The sequence below is a fragment of the Lonchura striata genome, chromosome 16, assembly GCF_046129695.1.
Source record: "Lonchura striata isolate bLonStr1 chromosome 16, bLonStr1.mat, whole genome shotgun sequence".
Lineage (NCBI taxonomy): Eukaryota > Metazoa > Chordata > Aves > Passeriformes > Estrildidae > Lonchura > Lonchura striata.
Genome location: NC_134618.1, coordinates 9,822,790 through 9,835,514, shown reverse-complemented (window position 1 = coordinate 9,835,514; position 12,725 = coordinate 9,822,790). Strand labels below are relative to the sequence as shown.

The following is a 12,725-nucleotide window of genomic DNA, read 5'->3' as shown; positions in this document are numbered from 1 at the left end:
TGGAGCCGGCTGGGCGTCGGGCTCTGCTCCCAGGAAAAGAGGGACAGGACAAGGGGACAGAGCCTTAAGCTGAGCCTAGGGAGGTTTAGTTCGGACATTAAGAATTTCTTCAGAGAGTGATATTACAACGGGCGGCACAAGGAGGTGGCAGAGTCACAATCCCTGGAGGTGTTTTAGGGCAAGATGTGATGTGTGTCGCTCAGCACTCGGCGGTGCTCGGTCGCAGGCTGGACTCGGCTGTTTTCCAGCCCAGCTCCGCCGCCCCCTCTCCCCGGCCCGCCGCCCCTCCCGGCGCCGCCTCAGCCGCACTGCGGCGCGCCAGCGGGCCGCGCGCACGCCCCGCGCCCTTCGAATCCCGGCAGCCAACCGGCGGCCGGCGGGGCGCCGCGGCTGACCAATCACGGCGCTCAGGCGGCCCGCGGAGGCTATAAAAGGCGGCGGCGCGGTGAGGGAGGGCGTGGCCGGCGGTGCGGGAGCGGCGCAAGATGGCGGAGGGGGACAACAACAGCGCCTACCAGCTGGTGAGGGCGGGCGGGGCCGCTCGAGCCTGCGGGGGGCGGCGGCGGCGCCAGGCTGCTCCGCTCCGCTTTGTCCTGCCCTGTCCTGCCCTGTCCTGCCCTGTCCTGCCCGCAGCGGTGCCTGGCGGGGCCGCTCGGCCCCGCGCTCGTGACGCGGTTCGGCGCTGCCGGTTCGGTGTGGGGCGGGCGCGGCTGCGGCTGCTGCAGGCCCGAGCCCCAGCGGCGCTTGGCTGATCTTACGGGATCCGCGGCGGCTACCCCGACCCTGTCTGTCTGTCTGTCTGTGTCAGTCTGAGGGTCCGCGTGTGTCTGTGTGTGTGCAGCTTTCCGCTGCGGGACCGAGCGCCGCAGCGATACCGGAGAGCGGCAGGCGTTGGGTGATTCAGCTTAACTAAACGTGCTGAGATATGCTTGAATAGTTAAATAAACACAAGGCTATATATAGATATATGTATAGTTACGCCTCAGTTGGCAAGCGGCTGCCGTGGGCAATAGGAAAGTCGCTGTAAAAGCCTGCCGAGCGTTCGAGCGCTGCGTGCTGCACACCCAGCCGGGCGCCGGGAACAGCTCCAGGAGCTCGGCGCTTGCAGGGAGGCTCCAGAGTTTGTAGAAAGTCCACGAGCTGTGTTGTGCTTGTTATTCTGGTGGCGTCGGAGTTCTTATTGGAATTAAGTGTAGTATGCCGCTGAGTAAAACCTGTTCTGTTACCTCTGCACGGCAGACGTGCATGTCTTCATGACTTTCCTCCTCTTACTGCTCGGGCAGCAGTCGGTTCTGTCCGCGGTTTGCCTGAGTTTTGTAATCTCCGAGATGCCATCTCCCACCGAGGGGAGACTGTTAAGCTCTTTTAAGTGTGGAACACCTCAGGTGAACTTCTTAACAAGCTGATGGCAGCACAAGTGGAGCCTCCTTGCAGGAGAGGTGTAGGGAGGAATGTAGGAATCATATGGGAAATGGAGTCTAAAGGCTGTTTAGGGCAGCTTGTGGGAAAACTTGCTGTCCAAATGTGGTCAGTTTGATAACTTTACTGTGGGTTCTGAGTCTTTATCCATCTTCCTCATAATAAACTGGCATTGGACAGCAGCTAGAACAATTTAATGTGCTAGTGTTGTCTTGGAAAATACATTTAGTTTTAAACAGTTCTCATATTACAGTTTTCCGGTCATGGGTACTGAAAACTTAAAAATCTTTAAAACCTGACTTTCTACTAATCTGGGGGGATGGGATGTGCTGGATGGGATATGCTAAATGGGAGATTAGGGGAAAACACCTTGGCAAAATCTGGGACGAGGCCTGTACATGCTGCTAGGATCTTGACTGCTTAAAGGCATCACTGCTACAATGTCATAACTTAGTACAAAACTCACAATATAATTACTTATTTAATTACTCAGAAAGATTTGTGGCTGGAATCTTTAATTATTACACTGGGGTTTTTTTAAATCTACTTCAGTGTGGTAATTAATTTGATACACTCTGGTTAGTTAAAGGGGTTTTCTTCTCTTTTTGCGTAGGCTTCTGAAACTGCAAGCTTGGAAGAGCACTTGCAAGGATGGGGAGAAGTGATTTTACTGACCGATAAAGTTCTTCGCTGGGAGCGAGCCTGGTTTCCTCTGGCACTGATGAGTGTTGTTTCCTTTTCCTTCCTGTAAGTACCTCCTGGAGGGAGCCTGCAACATCATTGCATCTTCATGGCTACTACCAAACCTATTAAGAAAATTAGTTGGACACCTGGAGAAGTCTTAATAGAAAGGCTTTTACTCTAGGTTCTTTTTCTTAAAATGTGTGAACTATGTTGGAAATTACAAACAGAAGTTATGAAAGCAGGAAGTAACATGATTCACATCCTGCTCAGAATAGTTTCTGCAAAAGCTGTTTGCCAGCAGTAGTTGCTAGGGTTTGTACTGTGCTCAGCTGAATTTTCTTCAGTGGTGCGTTCATGTTCTGCCCTCGTTCTTTGTACCCTGCTTCTTTGTCAGATCTCACAATCTGCTTTGGCTTCCCCCCGACACCACCAGCAGTATCCTTATAGAAAGCTTGTTTCAATAGGGCAAAATAGCCTTTTCTGCCTCTTTGCTGTGGGTTTAGGATAGGTTCTGTTATTTTTGCACACCTAGAGTTTTCTAATATTCTGTCATGTCTTTTGAGAAAGGGCAAAAGGGAAGGCTACAGTAATTTCCAGTCTGCAGGGTGGAAGGATGTTGCCTGTCTGATTGGAGGTGCTGGAGGCACTTGGATGTGCCCTTACGTAACATGGGAGTAAAGATGACCTGACTGCCTTGCACAGACAGCTATTTGTGCCAGCTCTGCAGTTTGCCAGTTGTAACTGTTCCTGCAATGAGGAGAGAAATTACAAAAATAAATGTTGAACCAGGTGAGGCAGGGATAATTGTTCTTTTGGCTAATATGCTTTTAGGGGAGATGAGGAAGGTGGAAATCAAATGGAAACTGAAAAGTAACTTTTAAAAGAAGCCATTGTGTGAAGTTGAGGATATTCTGTTATAAATTCTGTGATTACAGAAGGGAAGATCTTGTGCTGAGTAATACTTTGTGGAAATGCAGAACTGCTTCAGGTTCTGAACTCAACAAAATGACCTTGAGCAGCCAGCACAGTAGCACTCTACAGATATACAGAACAGCCCCACCATGGCCTGGGCTATTTCTTTGCTTTTACTGTTTCAGTTTTCAGGAAGTTCTGTGAAGTACAGTTGAATAGCACAGGGCCCAGCTGGGTGTTATCAGGAGATCAGCTGGTTCTTATCCAGTTGCCCTTCTGCTCTGTTTGACTGATGGCAGACTGAATATGGAAAATGCAGCACTGCTTTAAGGGGAGATTGATGGCCTCTTGTCCAGAACAGGTTTGGCTGGCTCTCTCAGGAGAGACAGAGCAAATAACAGCCTCTAGTGGGTCTGAGTTATGTGACTTAAGCAACAAAATTAGAGCTTTTATTCTACCTGGTTATTTCATATGTTCACTCACTCATCCTCATCCCTCAGTGTTAAGTTCACTGTTGGTCAATTTCTGAGAGAATATTAATGATGGATTTTTACTTCTACTGAACTTTGTATCTTATTTGCTTGTAGCATATTCTTATCTGGTATATTGAGAGAAAAAGGCATTTTTTGTAACTTTGTTTGAGGTTAGGCAAGAGAGTAAGTCTGCTATTGGAAGCCCTGAGCCATTCTGGAGGAGTGACCAAGCATGTCTCGTATTGAGCAGTTTGAGCACTCAGAAATAATTTCTCTTCTTTCTGCAGGATGATCTACTATTTGGACCCATCAGTTCTCTCAGGTGTCTCCTGTTTGGTTATGTTCCTCTGTTTGGCTGATTACCTGGTTCCTGCTCTTGCTCCTCGAATCTTTGGCTCTAATAAGTGGTGAGGAAAGCTTCAATTGAAACAGTTTCTTGATTGTAATTATGATCTTTATCAAAATGGATATCTGATTTGTGGATATCAAAGAGTTACTTTGCAGAGTCATTGTAGTGAGAAATCAGCAATCTCTATAATACATGAAGTGAGGACAGTAGCAACTGTTCTTCATTCTTTTTCTGGAATACTACTACTACTACAACATACCTTTATTTTTCCTTTTCTGGAAAAATCAATTTTTTTTTAAGAAGTAGGCACATTGTTTACTCTCCATCAGGCATGCTAATTAGTTCTGCTAGGCTAGTTTTTGGTAATTAATGGATAATAGTTATTAAGAAGTAAAATTATGTGGAAGAATACTGATTGTATGTTTGTAAAGAGGCAGTAGAAAATGTGATAAAAAAAGAGAGTAAGAATGTGATTGAAACAGATTTGAAAAAAGGCAAATCTTGTATAAAAGCAGTAACTTGAAGAACCTAATTTGAGCAATTTTTTGAGTTAAAGGTGAATTGCAGTGTATCTGCTTTAGGATGATTAATGGCTAAATATTCTTATGTCAGTATGGATTATTTGTGTGTATCACTGATATCAGATTAAGGTCAGTAGTCTTTGGTTTGGATGTGGTTGCTTTTTGGGAGGAAATGTCACAGAGTCAGCATACAGGAAAATTACATGGGCACTTCCTTGCAGTGCTCAGTCAGGTATCCAGCTAAGCAAAGCAAATGCTGGGATTAGCACTGGGTACATTTTTACTGCTGGAAAAATGCCATGGGAGATTTAAAAAAAAAATTAAATCTTGAATTCTTATTTCTTGCTTTTTTCCCCTCCCTTTAATAAAAGGACCACGGAACAGCAGCAAAGATTTCATGAGATTTGCAGCAATTTGGTGAAATCTCGCCGCCGGATTGTTGGCTGGTGGAAGCGCCTCTTCAGTCTGAAGGAGGAGAAGCCAAAAATGGTATCAAGTTCTAGGAATTAATCTCTATTGCCTTAAGATTTTGTCTAATTTAGCTTTGTCTGAAGTATTTTAGCAAGGCACTTGCCTGAATGGTACTCCACACCAACAACAACACTTCTGGCTGTAACTTCATACTGGTCACACATTTTTTCAGACCTGGAGTGGTAGGGTACAAAACTTAAAACTTGCAGTTCTATGTAGTTTAGGAGCATACCCTTGATAATTAGATAAAGGAAGACTGGATTTCTCCAGTTAGGTAATTTTTTGGAAACAAGCTGTTTCCAGGGTGCACAAAGTGTCCAAAAAACTGGATCTTTAGTAGTGTGTCAGCTGGTACATGAGCTAATGAGCCACTGTCCCAAGAACAGCTTTGGGGGTGGCACAGTCTGGCACCAAGGGACATCTGGGCAAAAAAGAACATGCACCCTGTCCAGCTGATGGTCTGACAATGACAGAATAGACAGTTACAAATTGAGGTCCTGTCATCTCAATTTTAACATGCCTGTGCATAGGTATCACGTGGGGAAGAGGCAGGATGGTTCACATTAGTTTGAAATGTTGAAGTTCTGCCAAATACTGAAGGGAAGGGAGAATACCCAACATGTCTGTGGTAACTCTTCCCTTTTCACTTTCAGTACTTCATGACCATGCTCTTCACTCTTGCTGTGGTTGCCTGGATTGGACAGCAAGTTCACAATCTCTTTCTGACCTATCTTATTGGTAAGTGTGGGCATGCAGAAGACAAGGAGCTCTTTTGTTAGCTGCCTGAAATGGATTGAGGCTGGCAGAAGTAATTTTTGGTTAAGTGTGGTGGGGTGTTTTTGTTGCAGGGTTATGTTCATCTCTTTTCAAGCAATTAATGGGACTTAAGGGAGGCAAAGAATTGCAGAGTGGCAGAAGCTTGTTCAATATTATTTTTTCTTTCTCCTTTTTAGTAAGCTTCTTGTTACTGTTTCCTGGACTAAACCAACATGGGATCATCACAAAGTACATTGGAATGGCGAAAAGGGAGATCAACAAACTTCTCAAGCACAAGGAAAAGAAAAATGAATGAAGACTTAACTGCTGTTCACTCTAGTAGAAGGTTTTCTTGGGAACAGTTTTGAGAATTAATGTATAATTAAGATGATAGAAGTTGTATTGCTCACTGACTTTTTTTTTTTTTATTTGGCTCCCTGATGAAGTGAAAAAATCATTCCAGCAGCTGCTGTGGGTTTGTCTTTTGCTGTGCTGAGTAGGGTTCTGCAGCCTGGAGCTGATCCTGTCTGAGACATCTTTGATGTATGGAGCTTGTTAAGTGTCTTCATCAAACAGACCCTGGGCATAACTACCCCAACAGCAGAGCTGTAATGCCTGATAGTATTTCTGTAACTGTGTTAGATTTGCTGATCACTAATTGTGGCTACAGCAAGTGTGAGAGGCAGTTTTGAAGGCTGATGCTTCTTGGAGACTTGTTACTACTGATCTTTGTGGCAGGAGGACAATTAGCAGTGTGAGAATGGCCATGGCTGAGGGTGCACACGCAAAATGGGGCAGAAGGTTCCATTGTCTCACTGAACCTGTTTGCTCCTTTGGCTGTGTGTACCTGAGAATGTGTGGAGTTGGGGTCTGGAATACATAAATTTGTAGTTATTTAGCTGTAGTGTAAACTCATTGCACTGAGACTGTAGAAAATGAGTGAAGCTGTGTGTAACCTTAAGAGCTGATTGTTCTGGAAACTGCTGTTATCATGGAGCCTCGTAGCACATTTGGTTTTATGAATGTTTGTCTGTATACAAAATCACTCTGAATATGCCGAGTTTGACTCTGTAAATAAGCCTGAATTGTTTGTGCTTTTCTATGATCTCTCCCTCCCTTTTTAAAACTGAACTGTTTTTCTTTAAAAAGCTGAAACCTGTGTTAATGTTTTAAAAGTTTACTGTTTTAAATGAACTCTCTTCAGTGTCTATTGTAACTGTTGAGTAGGTAAATACAGACTAAAGAGAATCTACTTGAAGCCCTGCTCCTCGTCAATGTACGGAGGAGGGTGTCAGTGCATTTTTCAGTGTGGCCGGAGATATGGGAAGGGCTGAGGGAGTGCTGAGCGGCACAGCCTGTGGGGGGAGATCTGGGTGTGTGCAGCCGGGCGGTGACAGCGGAGTCCGAGCTGTGTTCCGAGAGAGAGAGCACGGCGACACCGCCTCCCGGGGCTGCCGGTGCGCTGCGCAGCCCGAGAGCCGTGTGCGAGCGGGGTGCGGGCTCGGGACCGACCGGCCCAGGCAGCAGCGGGGCTCTGCTCACCGCAGCCCCGCGGCTCGGCGTGCCCCGCGGCTCGGCTTGCCCCGCGGCTCGGCGTGCCCGCTTGGCTGTCCCGAGCCCGGTGCTCCGCTGGGCGTTCCGTCCGGCGGAGCGCGGTTTTTGTTCCCCGTGCCCCGCCGTACGCGCCTGAAGCGTCTCCGTTTCCATGGCAGCCGGGCGGCGGCGTCGCTCCGGAAGTGCGGCGCGCGGCCTCGGCCAATGGGGAAGGCCAGGCTGGAGCCGCGAAGTCTCGCGATAGCCGCGCCCGCCGCGGGCGCTCCCATCGGCCCGCGCGGCCCGGGCCCTTCCTTTTCCGCCATCGCGCTCTCGGTGAGTGGGGCCGGGCGCGGCCGCGCCGCATCCGCCGCGTCCCGCCGCCATCCGCGCCCCGCGCCCGCCCCGCCCGCGCCGCCGCGGGCTCCGGGCACCGCGCCGCCCGCCCGGCCCGGTTTGGGCCGCCGGCAGCGCCCCGGGCGCCGTCCGGAGCCCGCGGAGTGCGGGGCGGGGCGGCGCTCCCGCCCGTGCCCCGCGCTGCTCGGCGGGGAGCGGGAGCGGCGGCCGGGCCGAGCTGTGCGGGCCGGGCGGGGCGCGGGGCAGCCGCGGAGCCGCTGCGCTGTAGGGCGGGCAGGCCCGGAGGAGGGAGCGGGCACGGGCAGCGGGCCGGGCCCCGGGAGGAGGCGGCCGGCGCGGTGTTGGTGTCTCGGCGGTGTGCCGCCGGCCCTGCCCCAGTGCGGGCACGGACAGCTCTGGGGCGGTGCTGTCCGCGCTCTGGAGGGGTGGCAGTGCCAAGTCATCCCTGCCGCGCTGGGCGTGCTCCGAGGCTCCTTTTCGCCAGCATGTGAGAGCTGCTGCTGGCTTTCCCATCCCCAGCGTTGTGTTCGTGCATCTTGCGGGTTCCTGCGGATCAGCGAGCCCAGCAGCATCTGTTGATTTAGCATCACATAGGATCTAGTTACTGCACAGGATCGGTACTGTGTAGTTGGGCGTTAATCGGGTTTTAAGCGCAAACTGATTTGCTTGAGGAGATGTCACACTGCTGACATGGTGTCTGGATGGTGGTTCTGAGATCGTGTGCGTGCTTTGATAAAGCCACGTTTAACTGTGTCAGATTTCCGGACGTGTTACGGTAGTGGTGACTCTTCTTGATCACAGCTGAGCGTGTGACTTGGTTTGCTTATTTAGCGTGAGAGTGTTTTTAAGGTTTAGTGCAACTTTCTGTCAGCGCTGGATCCTTCGGCTGTAAAATGAGCCCTGACAGAAGCGCTGCTCGGTGTTTCTGTGCCGGGGAGCCGGTGCAGTAATTTCTGCCCTCCCTGCAGGCACCATGGTGCGGATGAACGTTCTGGCCGACGCTCTCAAAAGCATCAACAATGCAGAGAAGCGTGGCAAACGCCAGGTGCTCATCCGGCCGTGCTCCAAGGTGATCGTCCGCTTCCTGACCGTGATGATGAAGCACGGTAAGTCCAGGCCCTGCTCCCCCCGGGTGCCCGGGGGTGCTGCTGGGGGAAAAAAAATGAATCAAGGTGCTTGAAGTAGTTTGGTTCAACATAGGTAATTAGTTGTGTTATTGTAGCTGAGTGCTCTCTGTGTCTCTGTCTGCTGATCTCCCGCAGGTTACATTGGTGAATTCGAGATAATTGATGATCACAGAGCTGGGAAGATTGTTGTCAACCTCACAGGCAGACTCAACAAGGTAGGATTTGTCTTCCTGAATTCAGTTCTCTAAAGGAGTCTTTAAATGAGACTTTATCTTATGTTTGTCTGTTCCATTTCTAAAAGAATTGCTTGTAAAGAAGGTAGTATTTGTTGAATCTGTGTAAATAAGAGTAGCATGGATGCTATCAGATAAAGGGGTGGTTAATTTATCTGGATTCAAAGTGATATGGGTCACTAATTACATTTCTTTTAAACTCTGACTATGCAAGATACACTTTCAGGGAAGTCTGCATGCAAGTGCTGTGTGTTTTTGAAATGTCTCTTCAAAGGCTTTCTGGCTCCCTTGTGCTTTCTCAGTTTCTCTGATATTTAAGCTATCTGCAAGACTTGTCTTGAGAGATAGGAGCTGAGTTGGTTTCTGGTTGATGTTTGATAGCTGCAGATGTGGAGAAGACAAATCTTTCTCCTGCTGCCAGTTTGGTTTTGCTTGCAGTGAGGAAGAGTTGAATGTTACATTAATTGGTGCCTGTGAAGTTCCTGGGGCATATGAGGCATTTGTGTGTGTTTTGGAAATTCTTAAATGCTTTTGTCTCAAACTACTGAGCTGTGTAGTTCTGTGGTGACTTGCTGTGCATCATTGTTTGCAGTTAAGCTCTTCAAGTGAGAGTTGACTCTTCAGTAGAAATAAAAAATATTTCTTGGTCAGAATATGTTGGGGGCTGTCCTCATGATGAATAAATATGTCATCTGAAAATTGCAGTGTATAAGGCAGATAATGCTGACACCCAAAAATTACTGCAGTAGTAACAGTATACACAGTAATTACAGTAGACACAGTGTTCTGTATGTGTAATAAAAGTGATGTAGGTCAGGTTTGAGGGTAGTGTTCCTTGAACTCTTCCAAGATTAAATAGATCTTCCAGGCTAATGGATATGTTTCTCTCATTCATTACAATAAGGGAACAGTTGTTTATAAAAATATGCATAGTGCAGGAAGGTGTACTTCTGGTTTGGTCTTGTGTAGTTGTTAAGATAATTGGAGCCAGTGAGGTAACTGGTAGTGGTGCTGGTGGTCTTGGTCAGTAATACAGTTACCTTGAATATTCCAGTAATTAATTAATTATTTCTTCCTGGTTAAAATCTACACGGGTGTTGGTTTTTTTTGCTAACTGTGTGTGATGGTCAGAGGTGGAATATCCCTGAGCAATCCCGGGAATGTTGCTGATGCTACAGCATGCTTTTGTGCTTCCCCCAGATGTGTGCATTTTGTGTGTGGTGCAGCTTCAGCAGCAGTTTAGGGCTGTTCAGGTGAGGAGGAGGAGGGAGTGGGGCTGAGGCAGTGATGGTGCAGAGTTGCTGGGGGAGGTCCCAGCTGGGAGGAGGCACCGCTGTGTGTGGCTGCACTTGGTAAAGTCCTGCAGGCAGGGAGCTGGGATCACAGTGTGCAAATCCATAACGTTCTTCAGTTTGTAATGCAATCCTCTCTTGCAGTGTGGTGTAATCAGTCCCAGATTTGATGTGCAGCTGAAGGATTTGGAAAAGTGGCAGAACAACCTGCTGCCTTCCCGTCAGTTTGGGTGAGTACGAGGAGGGGCCAGGTGTGTGTTGTGTGTAAAAACGTTACATCCACAAAGTGCCTCTGTTAGACTTACCTGGCATCTTTTCCTCTCATCAGCCTGGAGTTAAAATTCCAGTGTAAAAATCCATTCTTCATATAAATGCCCAGTTTTACAGGGACACTGCCAAGCAAGGATCTGTTTCTGTTTGGCTTTGGTAAAATCCTTGTTTGACCATTTCACAGTTTAATGGAAAGTAGAACTTTTCTCATATTTGTTTTAATTTTATGAATGGCTGTTTTTAAATGGGGAAGGAGTTATGTAAGTTACCAGGTCAGTGAAGATAAACTGTATTACTTGAATTCACATGTCCTGACTGTGTGCAAGTTAATCAGATATGAAGTGATGAGGAACTTGGAGCCTCTGTTGAACAAACCTCTGCAGCACAGGAAATCTTACTGTTATTCAGTGTATCTTCACAAAGTGTATGGAATTGAGAGCTGTAATTCCCAGTGCACCAGGATGGCAGAGCAGGAAGGGTCTCCAGGGCCTCAGCCAGTCTGTCCCATCAAAGGAAGGATTAACAGTTCTGTGCTGTTTCTGTTCTTAAAGCTCCCGCAGTAACTTGTGCTTCTGCTGGCCCTGTGTAGCAACTCTGTGTTGTCATTTGGAGCTGTAAGAGTATTTACAGAGTGGGACAGGATGTTCTCAGCCATGGAGCTGTGTGGGTGAGGTGTGTTGGTAATGCAGATGTTGGCATTAGCAGTGACAGCTGCTGAAGATGCAGATGCTGTCTGGCACTGTGGCACCTCCCTGCACTGGGGAGCAGCACCTATGGAGGACAGAAAATGGACTTGGGCTAGAAACCTACCCAGCAGCTGACAGGGACTGCCCAGTGGGAATAGGCAAGGAAAGAGGTGAATAGCTGGGGAACAGAAGTCTATCAGTGTCCTGAGTGTGCTGCAGAGATGTGTTTGTGAGAGGAGCTGCCTTTGCACTGCTGAGAACCCAGTCTCACTGCTCTGGGCCCCTTCCTACAGGAGCAGACCCTGCTGTTGTAGCACAGATGAAGTTGGTGCTGTCAGCTCTGCAGCAGCCTGGAACAGGGAGATGAACTGAACATTTGCTGTCTCTTGGCAGGTATATTGTACTGACAACCTCAGCTGGCATCATGGACCATGAGGAGGCGAGACGAAAACACACAGGAGGCAAAATCCTGGGATTCTTTTTCTAAAACTTGTAAAAAAAGAGGATACTAATAAATTGTTCAAATGGACTCTGGTGTTTCCAGTCGGTGTTTTAATGACTTCGAACGCTGCCTGTGACAGTGCTTGTAACAGCTCTTCAATAGTGCTGCAGGTCCAGCTTCACTTCAGATGATGTTTGGGTTCCACACCATCCCTGGTCACAATTCTATTTCTGTTCATGATATAATGTACTTCCAAAAGTTACCACTGGAGTGGCATTTTGGGGTCACTGTACAGGAGAGCCTCAGCAGGGAGCTCTAATGCTAAACTAATGCTAATCCCAGCTGTCCTGCTTGGGTTCACCTCACAGGTGTTCAATACATGTGTCTGCAGTTACCTGTGTGTGATTCTAGAGTTTCACCTTTTGCCTCAATAATAGAAGATGCCTTGCCAGAAGGTATTTCCTGTTTATGCTTAAAAAAGGTGTGGGATTCTGGAATAATTAATAGGGTTGAAGTTTTGATTTCAGATCACAAACTCATTCCACATCATACTGTGAAAGGGGTAACTGAGGTTGGGAGGAATAATTCTTTTCCTTCAAATTTCTGCTTTGAAAGTGTTTTGAAACACCAGAATTTGAGGTAGGGTAGTTGCTGTGCAGCTGCTTTCTGTATTGGCACAAAGAAACAACTGTTTGGGATTTCTTTACATTTTCAGAGTGAGGAAATAAGGTTGTCTGAACCTACAGGTAGGGAATATTTAGTATTGAATGAGTTGGTGTTTTCTTCAGGTACATGACAGCAGTGTCCTTCATGCAGGTGTGTTCCAAGGCAGTGCAGCTTGGTAGAGGATGGGCAGCAAGCTGGGCTGATTGCACTGTCCTCCAACAACAGCTGGAACTGTCCTGCCTTGGTTCCCTTCGTCTTACCAGGAAGGAGCCTTTGGAAATGGAGCAAGTGTTCCAACATACTCTGAACCAGCTGGTGAAATCTGTGACTGATACAGTTGGAAACCAAGTTGTCCTGCTTGCTGATACATCCCATGCCCACCATGTACAGTTGAGCTGGAAGTGCCTTGAAGGTGATACTTCATCACAAAGCTTGGCATGGAAGGGACTCTTCAGGCACCAAGTCTGAACTCAGTAACTCTGTAACCTCTCGGTTCAGTCTGTTGCTCTTCATGGAGAAAAGGAGAAGGAGATA

The 12,725-nt window shown here is 47.9% G+C and overlaps 2 protein-coding genes across 2 annotated transcripts; both read left to right on the top strand.

Moving 5' to 3' along the window:
• Positions 1–425: 425 nt before the first annotated feature.
• ARL6IP1 (ARL6 interacting reticulophagy regulator 1) lies at positions 426–5,991 on the top strand. The gene is made up of 6 exons (XM_021539809.2): positions 426–521; positions 2,033–2,166; positions 3,776–3,895; positions 4,730–4,847; positions 5,483–5,567; positions 5,783–5,991. The coding sequence occupies exons 1-6, from the start codon at positions 486–488 to the stop codon at positions 5,899–5,901; spliced, it is 612 nt and encodes a 203-aa protein (XP_021395484.1). The 5' UTR covers positions 426–485; the 3' UTR covers positions 5,902–5,991.
• Positions 5,992–7,396: 1,405 nt separating this feature from the next.
• RPS15A (ribosomal protein S15a) lies at positions 7,397–11,612 on the top strand. The gene is made up of 5 exons (XM_021539664.2): positions 7,397–7,454; positions 8,444–8,581; positions 8,738–8,817; positions 10,272–10,357; positions 11,477–11,612. Exons 2-5 carry the CDS (start codon positions 8,449–8,451, stop codon positions 11,568–11,570), a joined length of 393 nt encoding a protein of 130 aa, XP_021395339.1. The 5' UTR covers positions 7,397–7,454; positions 8,444–8,448; the 3' UTR covers positions 11,571–11,612.
• The last annotated feature ends 1,113 nt before the right edge of the window (positions 11,613–12,725 follow it).

What these genes read in the sequence shown, in the direction of transcription:
- ARL6IP1 (XM_021539809.2), top strand. Translation starts at nt 486, where the DNA reads ATGGCGGAGGGGGACAACAACAGCGCCTACCAGCTG. An exon ending in GTTGTTTCCTTTTCCTTCCT is followed by an intron (nt 2,167 to 3,775) that starts GTAAGTACCTCC and finishes TTCTTTCTGCAG; the next exon opens with GATGATCTACTATTTGGACC. An exon ending in AGGAGGAGAAGCCAAAAATG is followed by an intron (nt 4,848 to 5,482) that starts GTATCAAGTTCT and finishes TTTCACTTTCAG; the next exon opens with TACTTCATGACCATGCTCTT.
- RPS15A (XM_021539664.2), top strand. Translation starts at nt 8,449, where the DNA reads ATGGTGCGGATGAACGTTCTGGCCGACGCTCTCAAAAGCATCAACAAT. An exon ending in GACCGTGATGATGAAGCACG is followed by an intron (nt 8,582 to 8,737) that starts GTAAGTCCAGGC and finishes GATCTCCCGCAG; the next exon opens with GTTACATTGGTGAATTCGAG. An exon ending in CTGCCTTCCCGTCAGTTTGG is followed by an intron (nt 10,358 to 11,476) that starts GTGAGTACGAGG and finishes GTCTCTTGGCAG; the next exon opens with GTATATTGTACTGACAACCT.